This window comes from Saccostrea cucullata, unplaced genomic scaffold (assembly GCF_032062105.1).
Source record: "Saccostrea cucullata isolate Sc308-1 unplaced genomic scaffold, CSIRO_AGI_Scuc_v1 ctg99, whole genome shotgun sequence".
NCBI classification, from domain to species: domain Eukaryota; kingdom Metazoa; phylum Mollusca; class Bivalvia; order Ostreida; family Ostreidae; genus Saccostrea; species Saccostrea cuccullata.
The window spans coordinates 782,653-800,267 of record NW_026939269.1 but is presented as its reverse complement, the minus strand read 5'-3'; the positions used below and the strand labels follow the sequence as shown (position 1 = coordinate 800,267).

General features: G+C 33.2%; 2 protein-coding genes across 8 annotated transcripts in view; both read left to right on the top strand.

Moving 5' to 3' along the window:
* LOC134252679 (liprin-beta-1-like) overlaps window positions 1-9,221 on the top strand; it is a 48,517-nt gene extending 39,296 nt beyond the window's left edge. For all 7 annotated transcript variants that reach the window (XM_062735173.1, XM_062735175.1, XM_062735174.1 and 4 more), the window contains 10 exons: window positions 5-124; window positions 1,024-1,168; window positions 1,343-1,454; window positions 3,258-3,346; window positions 4,792-4,917; window positions 5,189-5,320; window positions 5,621-5,809; window positions 6,436-6,549; window positions 7,028-7,087; window positions 7,520-9,221. In XM_062735173.1, the coding sequence (XP_062591157.1) occupies window positions 5-124; window positions 1,024-1,168; window positions 1,343-1,454; window positions 3,258-3,346; window positions 4,792-4,917; window positions 5,189-5,320; window positions 5,621-5,809; window positions 6,436-6,549; window positions 7,028-7,087; window positions 7,520-7,573 (1,141 nt within the window). In that variant the 3' untranslated portion in view covers window positions 7,574-9,221. The remainder of the gene's footprint in view (window positions 1-4; window positions 125-1,023; window positions 1,169-1,342; window positions 1,455-3,257; window positions 3,347-4,791; window positions 4,918-5,188; window positions 5,321-5,620; window positions 5,810-6,435; window positions 6,550-7,027; window positions 7,088-7,519) is intronic.
* Window positions 9,222-14,751: 5,530 nt separating this feature from the next.
* Window positions 14,752-17,186, top strand: LOC134252665 (toll-like receptor 4). Its single transcript, XM_062735149.1, has one exon. It carries the CDS (start codon window positions 15,010-15,012, stop codon window positions 17,113-17,115), a length of 2,106 nt encoding a protein of 701 aa, XP_062591133.1. The 5' UTR covers window positions 14,752-15,009; the 3' UTR covers window positions 17,116-17,186.
* The last annotated feature ends 429 nt before the right edge of the window (window positions 17,187-17,615 follow it).

Genomic DNA, 17,615 nt, shown 5'->3' with positions numbered 1-17,615 from the left:
ACAGATTAAAGAGGAGTGGATCACAAGATTTTCATGAACGTGAGAGAGACCAATTCAGAAGGGGAGGTGTGAGAGCTACAGCGACAGCTCGACTCGGATGGTCTCGAGATGTGCGCAGTAATGAGTATGTTGATGCTATCTTTTACCTTTGCATGTCAGATTGATCTCTTAGATTTATTAGTGTCGATTTAAAGAGCTTTTTCCAATTAAAAAAAAAAAAAACATTTATATTTCACTGGTTGAAGAGTGTGCATGTATGCAAAGTTAATATCAAAATATAAGCGTGCAGGTTTATTTCATAAAAAAGTATTATCATTCAGTTTTTCTGTACAATGAAAGTCTTCAGTTGACACCACAAATTGCAGTTTTTTGTTGTTGAGATAACCAATGATTTAACAAAGAAATATAATCCCTTACAAAAATGTCTTCTTTTAATTGTAGTTTATATAACAATAGGTAAGGTAAAACTGGGAGATTTTGCTACTGAAATGTATTATGATACAACTAACCAACTAATAACTAGTGTATATGCCAGGACTGTACTCTTTAACCTTGTATATTCATAAATAATGTATGATGTGTTATCCTAGGAATGCTATCCGAATACAAACTTCCAACATGTACCTGTAATATTCATTGTACTGCCCTAACAAAAAGTCTAGTATGCCCTGGAATCAATTATAAATGAAATCATCTAGAGTTTGCTCATGGGTCATGCAACTACATGTATAATGAATTAACATTATTTTGATTTGTGTCAAGTTGAAAAAAATGACTGGAGTATGCAACATTCTCATAAAATCTGTACTAACCGTAAATCACATCTGTATGTACATTGGGCATCCTACCTTTGTCTGTTTACTTTTCCCAGTACAACAACTTTTGTCTGACGTGTATATAGTTAGATTTTATATAATGCACTCAGTGCATGCATTATGATTTTAAAAAAAAAAATCTTGTTTGCCTTATTCATTTGTACACTTTGAGGAATAGAGATATCACCCTTTTGTCTTTGTTTTACAGTGAGATGCCATTCTCCCGCTGGGACTGTGAGAGGGTGTGTCTGTGGCTGAATGACTTAGGTCTCAACATGTACCTCATGGATTGTCGCAGATGGGTCAAAAACGGGGATCAACTCTTAAGAGCAACTCAACATGAAATAGAAAAGGTAAATTCTAAATAATGATTACAGTACAAATTCCACCATTTTTTTTTCTCTTGGCAAGTTAAAGTTATTTTTTCACAGTATAACTAAATTTTCCTATGGCATATTTTACAAACAATTGCTAAGAATTAATCTTTTATAAAGTCTTTTAGTTTATTCATGTACTTCTTTTTATAGGAGCTTGGTGTGAAACATCCCCTTCACAGAAAGAAACTCCAGTTAGCATTACAACAGATCAGCAGCACGGGCAAAGTCAAGAAACAAGACCTGGATCACCACTGGGTTACACGTAAGTAAACATGGTAACAAAAATATGACTTATATTACCACAGGGTTACACGTAAGTAAACATGATACAAGAACCTCTAGGTACATAGGTAAAACCTTGATCACTACCGAGCTATAACTCAAAAGAAAAATAATAGAACAGGGACTCTGTTACTCTTGGGTGATACATTAGTAGGTTAAACTCAGTCTTCACTGGGTTACAGAATTTGAAATGTAAGGTACAGTCAAGCTGCAGGAACTGGATCAATACTGGGTTGCATTAACTAGGTATAGGTAAAAGTAAATATGAGGACCTCAGTTATCACTGGTAAGGGTTATTTATACTTAAGTGTACACAGTCAATAGGTAGGGGCTATTTTGTAATAAGTGAATTTCTTTGGTTCTAAATGTCTTTCTCCTCTGAAGCTGTAAAGCAAGAACTATTTTTTCCATGTTTTAGTTTCATAGCCCTATAATGCATGTATCCCTATCTCAAGAAATATTTAAGGGGGGACCTATGTCCGAAAAGTCTTTGTGTGAAATTTTCAAAACTTTGACATTTCTTTCTTGACCACTTGATCTTAATTTTTAGGTATTAAAAACAATACCTTTATATGCTTTTTTTTTACACAGGAGCACGTGCAAAAACAGTGTGAAATGCTAAAAATAGATTATTTTCATACGTTATTGTTCTACTCCAAATATGCGCTAAAAAAAACCAAAAATGTCAAATCACATTCGAAATCAACATGTATTTAATTTATATGACTTGTATCTTTAAAATGAAAGCAAACTCATTGTAATTCATCTCGCATGAAAAATTATACAGGAGCACAATGTAAGTATCACCCCGTTTTTCTTGTCGTATTTTTTACAATTCCAACATGCATAACAGGTAATATCTTAAAAAGTCTTTGTGTGAAAATGTGGTAAATCATATTTTTTGAAAGAAATGACCCCTCTCTTTATTTTAACAAGGAAAAAAGTATACCTTTATGATAAAATAAACGAGAAATATAACGTTTTCTTTTATTTTCTTACTCTTTTGTCATAAATATTGACCTTTCTGCACTAAAAAAAGGTAAGTTAGCACTGACTAACATCTGAATTTAAAACTATTTGCAAGAAACGAGTATTTTGTTTTGATAAGAAATAATTTAAACAGTTAAAATCTTTTCTTCTTCATTCTAATCATTTTGCCCCCCCCTCCCCGTCAACAACCAACACCTAATAGGAATGACTTTATACAATAAAATCTTCATACACTATAAATCAATAAGTAAATATAGGTACAAGTACATTTCTTTATTTTTCTTAGTTTTATCCAGAAAATACAATTAATGGTAATTATAAAATTAAACATTTTCCCTTTTAAGCCCCTGTCTTTGCTGAATTTTATCTTATATTTTTTGCATTTTTATATCAGCATATCATAGAGGTATTTCTTCACAACTGAAATTGCTATGAATTATCAACAAAGAAGAGAATTCTGATATTTCCATAAATCAAATAAAACTGTTTTAAATGATGAAAAAAATTTCTTTTTGTAAAATGTGTACGTTTTTGATTAATACCAATGTTATGTCTATAATCACAGTTGCAGAAGTCAGCGGGAAAAAAACAAACGTCGCTATTGTGACGTCACATAACGCTGCTTTGACGTCGAACGACATAGGTCCCCCCTTAAATAATGTTAGTTGTTGGCGAGGTTACTAATTTTAGACGGGATGCATTTGCATTTATTGCTAGCTGTTCCTCAAGTTAAAATACCACTGCAGAAAGTCATGGATTAATATACAAGTTGTTACGTACAATCCCTTTTCAGGTTGGCTGGATGACATCGGATTGCCCCAGTACAAAGACAATTTCTATGATGGCAGAGTGGATGGTCAAATGTTACACTATCTTACTGTGGTAAGTTTTAGATAGATCCAAAATATTTATGTAATAATGAGTAATCATTTTCAAACAGTGTATTTCTAAAAGGAAAGATAAAAACTTTAATGTAATCAAAATTGAGAGAGTATAATATGTAGTAATTAATTTTAAAGATTAAGAAGAGTACAAAAAATCAAATCAATAATGTTTAATTAAAATATGGCAGAAACTAAGAAATCAATATGCCGCCATGAAGCGTTGTAGTTCATGTACCTCATGAATCTTCAAAAAATAAATTCATTTCTTATATTTACATTATTTTCTGATGAGTTACCACAAAATACACCATTCAACTGTCATTTTTAAAGCAAAACAGTTTGCACTACAGTTTTGACATCAAGTACGGTATTATGATGTAACAGTGGAGATATTCATGCTCATCCGTGAAGAATGTTAAAGACAAATAAATGGAAATGTAAATATTCAAAAATATATAAGGTTGGGCAATCATTTTTGATGTTAAAATGGTGTTTTCGAAAGGGAAAGTACAAAACTGTTTATAAGAAAAATTGATAGAGAAGAAAGTTGCGTAGTAATTATTTGTCAGACATAAATGTAGTGTACATTCTAACCAGAAGTGATTACTGTATGGGGGAAAATAACTCGCGGTGTTAATATTCGCTATATTCACGGTGTTAATAAATCCGTGAATTCAAGAAACAGTGAATAAATTTTCAATAATCTCCAGGTATTATTTGGAAATTTGAGAACAGACAACGATAGGGCTACATACATGTACGCGATTTGTTAAACAAGCTGTTTTAATAGCCAACGCTACATGTTTCATCAATCAAAACACGTGGGTCATGGGTTTTGATTATCCGTGCGTAACTATTGTTACCACGTCTATTTGTTACTGCATTATCATGCATGCATATGAGTTTTTATCGACATTTTGGTATTAAAAATCATTCAAATAACTGTAGAACTTACTGAAGATGTGGAAGGATATTTCGTCGACCTTTTCCAACATTAACACATTTATTACCGTTCAGTGCTTTTTCTTTGCGTTGTATAAATGTAGTGCATATAGGAAAGACATTCAAGGACTTTTGAACCAGTTTTAATTATGATTATCATTTAAAATGCTGCTTTTAGTTAATTATTGTCGGTGAATTGTACATTCGGCGAATTTCACTGTCTAGTTGTCTGGCATCATTATGGATAAACGGATATAGACAAGGGAGGTAACTATTATGTACCAATTCCGTCCTAGAATTCAAGATTTTTTGATCGTGTCAGATGAGAGAAAAACGTGAAAATTACAACCCGTGAAATTAATCCCCTATACAGTATTATTTAAAATGCTGCAGACTGTCTAATCATTAATCTCATATATGAGCACAAAATTATTTAAAAAAAAAATGGAAACCAGCAAGTTCTAGTTATTTAGATATTAACATCAAACAATTCTGTTACAGGAGGATTTACTGTCGCTGAAAGTGACCAATGAACTTCACCATGTCAGTATCAAACGAGCCATCCAAGTGTTACATGCCCATGGATTTAACCCTCAGTGCCTTCGAAGGAGACCCTCCCCTGATGAAGTAAGTAATTATTGTGGGTAATTCCAGGTAAATGTATTATGGTAAACATTGTTAATAAAGTGAGGTGAGATTTTGGTTTAGTAGTCAAGGATAGTGAAAATGTAAAATATTAAACTATTGTTAGAAGAATTAAAAACAAACTTAAAGAGAATTTAGGCTTGGATTCAATTTTTTCTGCAAATTACATGTAAAACTGTTTTTACCAAAAAAAATAATGGAAAAGAAACTTCATTTTGTAACTAAGTACAGTAAAAAAGAATTTTTTTTCTAGGGTCAGTTACAAAATATCCCAGCTGATGTCTCATTGTGGACAAACCATAGAGTGATGGAGTGGCTCCGTACCATAGATCTGTCAGAGTACGCTCCTAACCTCAGAGGCAGTGGAGTTCACGGCGCTTTAATCGTAAGTCATCCGCTAGTATCTTATATTATCAGGCTAATAAAAAGTGTACTGCGTCTGTATATCAATATGGTACAATACTCAGATGGAAGCAGTAATCAGCATTATTAGTTTATTACTAAGAACATAAGTGATGTATTTTTATTTTATAAGTACATATATTTCATTAAGATAAATGTGTACAAGAATACCGAATTGCAGTAATAATTGAAATATATACTAATATTAATGTCTTATAGAAATTGATTTAGAACAGAGAATGAAAGCTACTGATCTAAGTATTGATTAAATTTTTCCTTTCAGGTCCTGGAACCAAGATTCAATGCAGAATTATTTGCCCAGATTTTATCAATCCCTCACAACAAAACTCTGTTAAGGAGACATCTCAGCACTCATGTTGTGGCTCTCATTGGCAACGAAACTCAGCACAAAAAGCGGGAGGCCGAGTCCACTCCTGGTTACGTGCCTCTCCTACCTAGTGCTAAAGTCAAGGTAAACAGCCAGAATGTACAGTGTGTTTTGAGTGAAAAAATTAATTTGAATATTTTCACATACTTATCCACAGTGGTTAGATTTGTTTGCTGGTGTCTGGATGGCTCAAGTGGTAGAGCTCTAATTAGTGATTCAGGGGCCCCAGGTTCAAATCTTGCTCTTATTGCATTTTATCCCTCACTGGTTACTTCTGATGCCATGTCATGAAATTGACAGGTGAAATAAAGGGAGAGCTTGGGTTGGTTTATAATTCATCTAGGTGTAATGAATGTTAAGAAGGCTTGAGTTAATTATCAATGTAGCGATACACTGTAGATTTCAAATTATTTCGATCAAAGGGCAGATCACTCCTATTGCATTAAAAAATCCATAGAAAGATATGTTCCAGAAAATATTTTAAAAAGTAAACAGTGATTATTTATCTATTGTTAAACCATGTCACTGCAATTTTACTAAACCTCTTTTTATTGTTTTGTCTTGGTTTTAGGTACATGTGTTATGATTTAATTAGTGTAAAAGGACATCTGACACATTTAGTGTCCTATTCTGTAAATATGTCTTAACAGGTGGTCTAGTTTTAAAATTTTAGAATTAAGATTTGAATGAGAGAACATTATTAATTTCAGAGTAAGAAGTTTGGGATTTTTGGTCACAAGAGGAATAAATCTGACGCTGATTTGGAGGATTTTATCTGTCCAGACTTTACAAGGAGACAGAATGGGGGTCCTCAAACAAAGGAGGTAGGACAAATAAAGAAGTGTTATTGTACGTTTTTAAAGCATCACTTTGTACAAAGAAGAGTAGAAATACAACATTTTATAATATTTTTTTGGTAACTAATTTAATAAGATGCAATGTACTGTAAATACAGCTTTAAACTTGACTTTGACTGTTTGCTTATTGGAGAGCATCAGACCAGCTGTTGAAGGAGACAAAAAATAAAGTATAGGAAAATGGGGGGAAAAAATTCCCATATAGAGTTGATGTATTAAATATTATGTTGAACAATAACCAGAATTCATCAAAATTTTATCTTGCTTATAAATTTAATGTAACTATGGTTTTTGAAAATTTGGTGACTTACAATATATTCTGATTTTGAAATGATTGTTATAGCATTCATTTAAATTTAGTACTTATTGTCATGGCGAAGTTGCCAAGCTTGTTGGACACATAAATAAAATAAAAACGCATGGTCTATGTTTTACTTTATTTTAGAGAGATGAAAAGGCTGCTAAAGAAATAGGTGCTTACTCTAAAGAGATCAATACTTTAACAGTAAGTCTGGAAATATTTTCCTCATTATAATAATTCAGTTCTACTAGCAAGACTCCTCATACATTGACATATAGTTTCATTCAGATATTAATAGCAATTTGTACACATCTAGATTACACCAAGATAAATACAACTATGATACTATTAATACATGTATATCAGTTTGTTATAACTTGTCAATTTTGATGAATGTTGTCTTGGTTCTTAGAAAAATTAATTTTAAATAGTCTTTGTATCACTTTGCTCTGATTTCAAAAGAACTTGGTTCACAAGTGAATTTGCTTTGAATATCAAAAATAATCTATCCAATTCTCTTGGTAGATATGTGGTCTTCTCAAAGATAACTAGTTTGAAGATATACATGTACCGGGTATATGTTGACTATTGCTTTTTGATTTGCTTGTTTTAGTACAACTGTTGTTTTTCTTGTAGGATATGCTTGCGCGTGACAAGTTTCTGGACAATGTACCCACATCTAATGTGTGAATTTATACTGAAAACTGAATATTTACCAAATATGAAGTGGATCAAAACCCCTGCCATTGAAATCAATCATGAAAACCATGCACAGGTAGACTCTACCCACAATCCTGTGTTTTAGGGATAATTTGTTTACTTTGGTTGTGATGGTAACCAATGTGCCTTCCTGGTGGCTGGCCACTATTAAGTATCTCATAGATGACAAGTATGCCAAATTTTTATCTTGTATTTATAGTTTTTAACGTGTTTTACTGAGGTTGTAAAATTGTGAACAAATGAAATTGTATATAAATGCAATTATGTATAGAAGAAATTATGTCCATAGTTTGTATATAGGAAAATATGTAGTTAGAAGTTGTAGAAAAAATAGTATAGAATGTAAATTAAATCATTCATACTGTCATATTATCTTTCGGATTTTATTAAGTATTTGACATTTTGCATGTTCTTGGTTATTTTTTTTTTCTAAGTAAAATATCATTCAACCATTCTAATTCATAGACAACATATATTTTATTTTACATTTTAAAACAGATTTTTAAGTCAATGTAGTCATACAGTGCCTCAAGCAAGTTTTAGTGCTAAACTTTGAATACATATTTAATTAAAAAATATCTTTTTGAGTATTAGTTAAATTGTTTGTATTATTGGGATATTAATCTTTGTTATAAAAGGAAAGAAATGATTTATAATGTCAACTTTATATTTTATTTTGGAACCATCAATTTTTTTTCCATTTAATTGTTCACTTTTTTTTCATCTTATGTGTTAAAATACAAAGAGTGGAAAAGTTATGGTGTTATTTGAACAGTCTTGGAAAGGAAGTTTAAACAAATCAAGTCCTACAGATTTTGCTGGACAAAATCAAATACAAATTAAATTTTTCTCTTTGTTTTCCTTAATAGATAGCTCCTGTTCCCTGATAATACATTGACGTTTTCAGCATTTTGTTCCTATTCATAAGCATTATATCTTTTAACCAGTTTTGTGAGATCTGTTATTTTCATCTTATTAAAAGCAATTTATATTTCTTCTGTCAACACATGAATAAAGATTTCGTCAGGATTTTTCAAACGGTTAATTTATGAGTAAGGTAGAGCCCAGTATTGAAAAGATATTTAGAAATTCATGGCTAAAATGTTCTAATATTACATGTATATATATTATATGACATCACAATGTTTGTATAGGTAATATCCAACACTCCTACCGCTACATGGTATTATAGGGCTTTTTCATATTTTTTTTAAAAAAGTATTTTTATAGAATAATATCAATGGTTGGCTATTAGTTTGCCTGAATTGTTGATGCTTGAACTGAACTTTCACTGTTTATTATTAAAATAGCTCAAAATGTAATCTTTATCAAACATAAGTAATTCATAAATTTTAATTAGGTAACTGAAATGTGGGAGATTTTGTTATCAATTTTAAGCTTATTTTTAGTGGACATGTTATTTCCTCATTATTGGGACCTTATTCATTGCTTCTCATGGTATGATCATAAACTCCTTTAAAATACAGGAAATAAGTTCTGTCTGAAACTTTTTGACTTTGTATTTTTATGTTGTATTTTTTCATAGAAATTGTTTTACATTTCTTTCCATTAAACCATGTTTTAGAATGCAAAACAATAAAATCTATTTTAAATGACACCTGTCTTGTATTTTTCCCTTTAGCCCCCCCCCCCCCCCCCCCCCCCAAAGAATAATAATAAAATATCAGTAAGTTTATCATTTTCAAAATGTCAAGGCTTTTTGATATCATTTCCTCCAATATCTGACATTACAAAGATGCATATGAATACATGTACATGTATTCAAAAAATTTTACACATATTTATATTCCAAACAAGTTGCTGTCCTTTAAAAAAGGACTGCAATACGTGGACCATATGCATGTTTTATTAACTGAAATTCAATTACGAAATTTTCTAGGTATAGTGAATATTCATGTAGGTTTGTTCACATTATCCACAATGATCTGCCTACTTATCTCCGATTAGCGACCTTTAGTTTTGTCAGTTTCAAAAATTGGGCTATTTTGATACATGTAACCCATAATGACTGGGACTTGACACCTGTTCTGGATTTATGGGGAAGAAATCTATCAGGGGAGAAATAGAGATCCGATGGTTCACGTGTATCACAGCTCTGTAGCACGGAGATTTTTTCGGACCCCCCCCCCTCCTCCTCACACACACGCATTAAAAGCCGTTGATATATATGGACCGCTATAAAACGGTATTGGATTGCTGAAAGAAAAAAAAAATTGCGAGCCTTGATGCACAAAACTAATGACGATGAAAACTTGTTCTATCTTTTAAAAAACTAGAACTAGTCGTTGAATGACGTTTTTCATTCAAGTTAAGTTAAACGTATCTATATATTGCAAGTTCTTCCTACCTTTTAAAATGCTACAGGGAAATTCGGATCCGCCAATGAAAATGTTAATGCGATATGCTGATTTAAAAGTGCAATTTCCCAATGAATGGCATATTCTAATTTGAATAGGGTGAATTATTCTACGGGCAAGTTACTTAAGTAGCCTGGTCCCCTGTCTCATCCTTGCTAAATGACGCAGAGTATACGAAGCAAAATAGGGACAGGGAACCAGCTAGTTACCTCAGGTGCGAACTCTCCAGCATTCTCGCGGTTTAACCTCGCTTATATATTTACTGCGTGGACCTCAGGGTCCACGCAATTAGGTCCCATACCTCCTTTGTGCTGTAAAACTGCTTGCCAAAAAAATCATGGTTATCATTCATTTTATTATCTATAGACAGCAATTATAAGTGATGTAGAAAAAACTACGAATATGACAACTTAAAGGTCTAATTACATGCATGCAATATCTTGGTGGATATCAATAACTACAGGTAAAACCAAAGTTGTGTAGATTAAATCAACAACAAGTGACAACTTGAGGAGGTCATGTGAAAAAAAAAATCAAAAGTATTTTCATCATTATAAATGAGGACGAATATTTATTGCCATGTTTTTTTGGTCCCAAACCCCAGACATGTAAGATGTGTCTGTGAAACACTGATGCTCCTGGATTGCAGCTGGTTTCTCGAATGCAAAGTCAAAGGCCATGTGATCCAAAATGTTGTTCAAAAAGGACTTGTCTTGATGAATATACATGTACTAGTGAAGTAGGAAAGTCTTAGCATCAACTGTACAAAAGTATGGCAAGAGATAAGATTTGACAAATTTTCGTAAAAGCGGGTGAAACTCCAAATTCAAGGTCAAGAGGTCAAATATATACCCAAAGAAAGGTCTTTTCACAGGGAATGCACATATGAAATATTAAAGCTTTAAATAATCTCAAGTTATGGACAAGCTTAGTCTTTTTTGCGGACAAACAGACAGACAGACTGACCGAGATGGGAAAAAACTATGTATCCCCTAATCTTCGATTATATGGACATAAATACTTTAGGTAAAAATGCTCAAAATAATTTAATTAAGGAATGAATTTAATAGCTACCCATTTTATACGGTATAAACTGGGTTGGGGCAGTTTACGCTTTATAAACCGCGAATTTAATTTTCATTCATTTGAAGTAAGAACAAGCTAATTCAGAGAATTCGTGTCCCACGCTTAGGGAAAAAGTCGGATCCCCCTGACTGAATTTGTAGAATTATTAAATGTATACATGTATACTGAGGCAAATAAAATACATGTATGTCAATATGCATATAAAGATTTGATTGCTCATTCTTTATTATGTGTATAGAAGATTCTTTTTATATGGAATATTTATCACACTGTTATGATGATTTTATAACCTCATAAATTTTTCATTTCTTTTCACATGCTGAATACTATCATTTAGTAAAAAAAAAAAAGAAAAGTATTTAAAAAAAGAAAAAAAGAAAGGATCGACCGGGATTCGATCCCGGGACTTCTCAAATGTGAAGCGAGAGACATAACCACTAGACCACGGAATCGCTCTTTCAGTGTGAAGTATATGCAGATCTGAAGTCACATACATGTATATATTCATGTTTACACAATCCATGGTGTTTGATTTATTTAGCCTTTATTAAACAGTTCTAGTAGATGTAATAAGAACATAAAGTCCGCCGAGAACGTGTTTTATACGCAATAACTCTCCTCATGCCCCTGCGCTAAAAATAGCGACATGTAATACTATAAATACTAATAAAACAAACGGGGCGGGGCACTTTGAGAGGGGCGAGAGAGGTCCTAGGGAGTTTTGGTATAAAATTACATTGCATAAGCTCAAAATCTTCCTGAAATATCGCCCGGAAATGATAGTGTTACACACAGACAGAATGTATAAATTTACGACCTTGAACTTTGACCTTTTGACCTCAAAATCAATAGGGGTCTTCATTAGGCCACAGGGAGTTGTTATGTAAAATTTCATTGCAAAAGCTCAAATGGTTCTAGAGATATCGTGTGGAAACGAAAGTGTGTTAACAGACAGAATTTGCTTATTTATGACCTTGACCTTTGACCTCAAAATCAATAGGGGTCTTCTTTAGTCCATAGGGAGTTGCTATGCTAAATTTCATTGCAAAAGCTCAAAGGGTTCTCGAGATATCGTGTGGAAACGAAAGCGTTACAGACAGACAGAAAGACGGACGGACGGACAAACCCAAATTAATATCCCCCACTTATCAAGCGGGTGACAAAAAAGATGATTGTTCTAACAAAATGACTTCAATTTGTACAAAATTTTAATGTAACGTCAGGCGGATTGATATGTTTTTGACGCAAGTCATTTTGTTAGAACAATCATCTTTTTTTCTTACATCAAATGAATGAAAATTAAATTATAAGCAATGAATTTAATAGCTACCCATTTTATACGGTATAAACTGGGTTGGAACAGTTTACGCTATTTTATAAACCGCTTCGCGATTTATAAAGCGTAAACTGCCCCAACCCAGTTTATACCGTATAAAATGGGTAGCTATCATTCCTTAAATAAAATATTAATCGAATTAGACGCCAGTTGAAAACTTGGGCGCTATGGTGACTAAATAAGTCTCAATAAGAGCCCTAAGGCGTAGAAGGTATTCATTAAAGTAAAACCGTAATTCTATGACTGAAATTAAAGATATTGTTATAATAATACAAGTTATTTATAAATTCTAATTATCTAACTGACATTGAGGACTTTAATTTATACAATGTAAACTTCAAATACAATTGCCACTTCTTTTTTTTATTTCCCCATAACGGAACTTCAATCATTATTTTTCATAGTATGTTCATAAACCCTTGAAATACAGGATATTGGTTCTATCACAAACTTTTATCAATTCATAATACACAGTTAATTCAATGTATTTGTCGACTAGATAAATCCCAGTGAACTCGACATTAAAAACGACAGTTAGAGTCTAATTTGGGTGTTTTACTGACTATAGACTCTAAGTGTCAACAAACAAATGAATTGTATGACAAACGAAATAACTTCAGTCCAGTGTTACTCCCAACTTATTCGAAACACAATCTTGATCATGTCACGTGTCCGATAATTCTTTTAACTGACACAGACTACTGACAGATAAGTTGATGTTACATAGATTTCAATAATCTCGTCTTAAGTCAGGACTTGGAAAATCGTTCTTCTATGTCGATGTGAGACATTGTAAGCTAATATAACCTTTCCTTGAGTCGTATTTTGGCTGACGTATTTCATACCAATTGTAAGGGGTACGGGTTTTGTGTCCAAACACAATCTGATTATGGATTATTCTTTTCATCTTATCATTATATAGGGCTCATGGTGGGTGTGACCAGTGGACGGGGGGTGCTATCCCAGAAAAAAATTATCTAAAAGCGTCTTTCAAGTCTATAAAAGAAGAAATATTTGTGTGGAAAGCGCTTAATCTCATGGATTTATGAGACAGGTGCAAGTCGTTGGAGGAAGCGAGTTTCAATTACATGTACTTATATTGTGATGAACTGCCGATAGTATTTCCTGGATGTAATATCAAATCTACTTTTAGAACAAGAGTTGGTTACTTTTCTTTCCTCTTACTTCTGAGAAAGGAGTCCTTTCATCGGGGCAATAAACAAACATGAATAATCTTCAGCAATTTCAATTTACAGTTTGAATTGTAGCTTTATTCTTGCGAAAGTCCAAACTATGAGTCCTAGTATCAACTCAACTTATTCCCAAGGCTTTGATTTGCTATATCTTGAATTTATTCTACATGATGCTATATGCATGATGCATAAAGATTTTTGCGTATGAATTTATAAAACCAGACAAGGCATGTAACAGTATACTTTATTATTTTCAGTATTTGAAAAGTCCATTATTAGACCCCCGCTCGAAAAGCGGGAGGGTATATAGAAATCGGGATGTCCGTCCGTTCGTCTTTTACGTTTGGGGTACCCATCTCTTATCCGCAACTCCTTACATACCATTGAATGAAATTTGATGAGACTTTCAAAGAATCTTTATTGCATATTGCCATTATGCACCCCCTATTTTACTTTTTGATCCGACACATATTTGGGTTTCCCATACAAACCTTTCTTTGGATTGAATTCGAATTTCTTTTAACAATGATGACGTGCAACGTTTGGTTAATATTGGTCTAGTTATTACTTAGACAAGCTAAGTTATAGCCTGTCGGATTATTTATGGAAAAAAAGAAAGAAAACACACAAAATGAATGTATCTTTCATACTGACTAAACACTTGATGCCATTTTTTGCTCGTATATTCTCTTTCAAAGACTCCTTTTTCAATAAACATAAACAAAATATATACATGTATGAATTTCCAAGGCCTATGATAGCATTAATCAATCATACAAACATTCTACATTAGTCTTACCGACGAGAACTGTTGGCATAGAGTTGGCATATCCAACTAATGATAGTGTTTCGGTGATATGAAACCCAGTTTGTTTCAGTTGCAGTTTTCATGATTTTAACTGAACGCAATATTTCTTTTCCGTTTTCTTGGGCTCTCTCTCTCGCTCTCTTTTGTAAACCAATGGATAATACATGAAATGCTTTCCTACATAACACCGGGTTGCAAGTGCAAAATAACAGTAGTGTTGAGGAATGTTTTTAAGTTTTAACAGATAACATATCTGTAAATTATCTTTTTAAAACCGTGCATTTTTTCGTGCTCTAAAATCAGTTTATAAAATATTAACTTTAAAGGAACAAAATATCTATACGTTGCGTTTTTATCAAGTACATGTACAAAACTCTTGACCTTTATCACTAAAATTCCGTTTTGAACTTGATTGTCTATGTCCTCCTTTCAAAGAAAAACGGAAAAATACATTGTGGCACTTAATCTGTTTAGGTAATTAATCCCTCACCTATCAGTACGGGGAAGGAATTCTATTCTCAAAATTTCCAATATTTTGATACAAAAACAATAAGCAAACAAGTACTTTGATAGTGAGTTATGAACGGTGTACATATACGGTAACCATGTTCAAATTTATTGACCTTATTCTTTCTCTTTTCATCTGTAGGACTATATGCCAAAATTTACTTGGATCTGACAACTGTTCTCTAGAATACAATTCAACGGATGTGATGGTCACGTGTTCCTTTCTGACTGAACCACCCACATCAATCCCCCAAAACGTCACTATTCTTACCTACATAAGCTGCAAAGGAAATATCCTTTGTCACGAAAAGGGTTACGAAAAACTACGCGTAATAGACCTATCCAAGAACAAAATGGAAAGCATTGAAGAAGGATGTTTCTCTGCGTTCCCTTCTCTCGAAAATCTTTCAATCTCTAACAATGACGATTTGGGATTACACAATCTCTACAATGCGTGTTACGGACTTAACAAGACCAAAATAAAGCACATTTACTCAAATAATATCAATCAGGTAGGAGTTACATACCCTTTTCCAAGGAATATCTCTCTTCTGCTACAGGACACGTTTCTGGAGACGTTTCACTTGGAGTACAATGAAATACGAACAGCGGAATCCGGAGCGATATATTATATGCCAAGAACACTCCAAGATGTTTCTCTCCGCGGCAACCGCCTTGAAACAAGCCCAATTTTTTTGGAAATGACAAATTTAACAAGACTTAGAAAACTTGACATAAGTTTTCAATGTACAACACGAAAATATCGCTCTAGATCACGAAGGCGAGTGCATTTCCGACCATATATTGAAAACCATACGAGTTATATAGAATGTAACAAAGATATGATAGAAAGTAATGTTCTCCGTTCACTGCCATCTAGTCTTCAGAAACTGTTAGCAACGGGTATGGGTTCTGGATCCTTCTGCATTCCGCGATTGAACACCAGGAAACAGAGTATGCTGGAATACATTGACATATCGCGAGCAGGGTACTACACGTGGCTCGGTCCATTTAATGCAAATCAATCCAATAACATTCGAACTCTTATTCTATCACACAACCAATGTGGTGAAATTAAAGAAGGATTTTTTGACAGCTTAAAGAACTTGACCTATCTGGATATAAGCTTTAATTTTCTGGGTCCCTTCTTCAAACGCACAGAAAGCGCAAATGTATTCCGAGGACTGGTTTCTTTAAAGACTCTGTTGATGAGTTACAACAGAATAAGTCATGTTGACAAAAATTTACTTGAATATAATACTGAACTAGAGGAACTTAACGTTAGTAATAATGCACTAGAAAATTGGACTCTTGACATCAGTCATCTTCGAAAATTAAAACTTATCGACTGTTCTTTCAACAAGCTAGCTTTTTTACCAAAGACTGTCAGAGATAGTTTGGATGAGATTAGTCAAAACCATTTAGTGACACTTGATTTTCATCATAATAAAATTTTATGTTCCTGTGACAATTTGGACTTTATCAACTGGTTGTTCACATCCAGTGTAAACGTGAGTTTAGCGACATCCGACCAGTGCACAATGTACGATGGTAACTTAACCCAAGCACATCAATACTTGAATGAAGAATGCAGCAAAGTTCACTATAAAAGAGAATGGATTTATCCCGTTCAGTTTCTCAGTATTCTCTTCATACTCTCGGTACTGGTTGTTATTGCGTACAAGAAGCGTTGGGCTATCATTTATCGTTGGTACCTGTTTCGTCTGCGTAGGAAAGGATACACTCCAATAGGGGGATGTGAAGATGGCTACAAGTATGACGTCTTTCTGTCGTTTGCAGATGAGGATAGAGCATTCGTTGATAAAGTTGTGGAGCAATTGGAGGAAGATTCTGATAGTCGATTTAAAGTTTGCTTACATTACAGAGACTTTACTCCGGGAAAATCAATTTCCAAAAATATTGTCTCAGCTGTTCACTCCAGCAAAAAGACAATCGTGTTCATGTCACGTTCTTATCTCAAAAGCCATTGGTGTAATTACGAACTTCGCATGGCGGTAACAGAGGAAAATCACATGAACCGTAAAGTAATTATAATGACTGTCCTTGAAGAAATACCCAAAGCAGAACTCACCTTAGAAGTATTACAGTATTACAAAAAGAATAGCTACATTGCAAAACCAAACAACGAGCAAGAAATGAAACTATTCTGGAAAACTTTGAAAGGAGTAGTGAGGAATGACTAAGTTTACTTCATTGTATATACCGGTATGCTTCATATTTATTTTATATTATGATTAAAGCTGTATCTTTTGAACTCGACATTGGATATGAATTAGAATTGTAAGATAATTATAAAAATTATTTCAATTCAGATCTTAGACTTTTCTTGAAATAGTAACAATCGATGCTGTTGCTATAGAGCGACACTTCCTAAGAAAGCATAATATCCCCAGAAAGATTAGCTGAGGATATAAATTTTACATGTTTGAGGTTTTCATTAGATCCAAATGTCAATCTGCCTTTCCATTGAAAGTGGGGGCAATTAATGCACCGTTGTAAAAGCTTGGAAGCCTAATACATTCTGTACAGTGATTGTAACAATAGTAAAAGCAACAATAATTGAATGGGGAAAACCTGGTGGAGGGGGGTCAAACTTACTTTACAGCCATTGGGAGTATAGATCTCACCACATCGAAGTTAGGATCTAGAGTATGCTTTCTCAACAGGTCTCCTGCTTTCATCT

Coding starts and splice junctions, on each gene's coding strand:
- LOC134252665 (XM_062735149.1), top strand. CDS start 15,010: ATGTTCAAATTTATTGACCTTATTCTTTCTCTTTTCATCTGTAGGACT.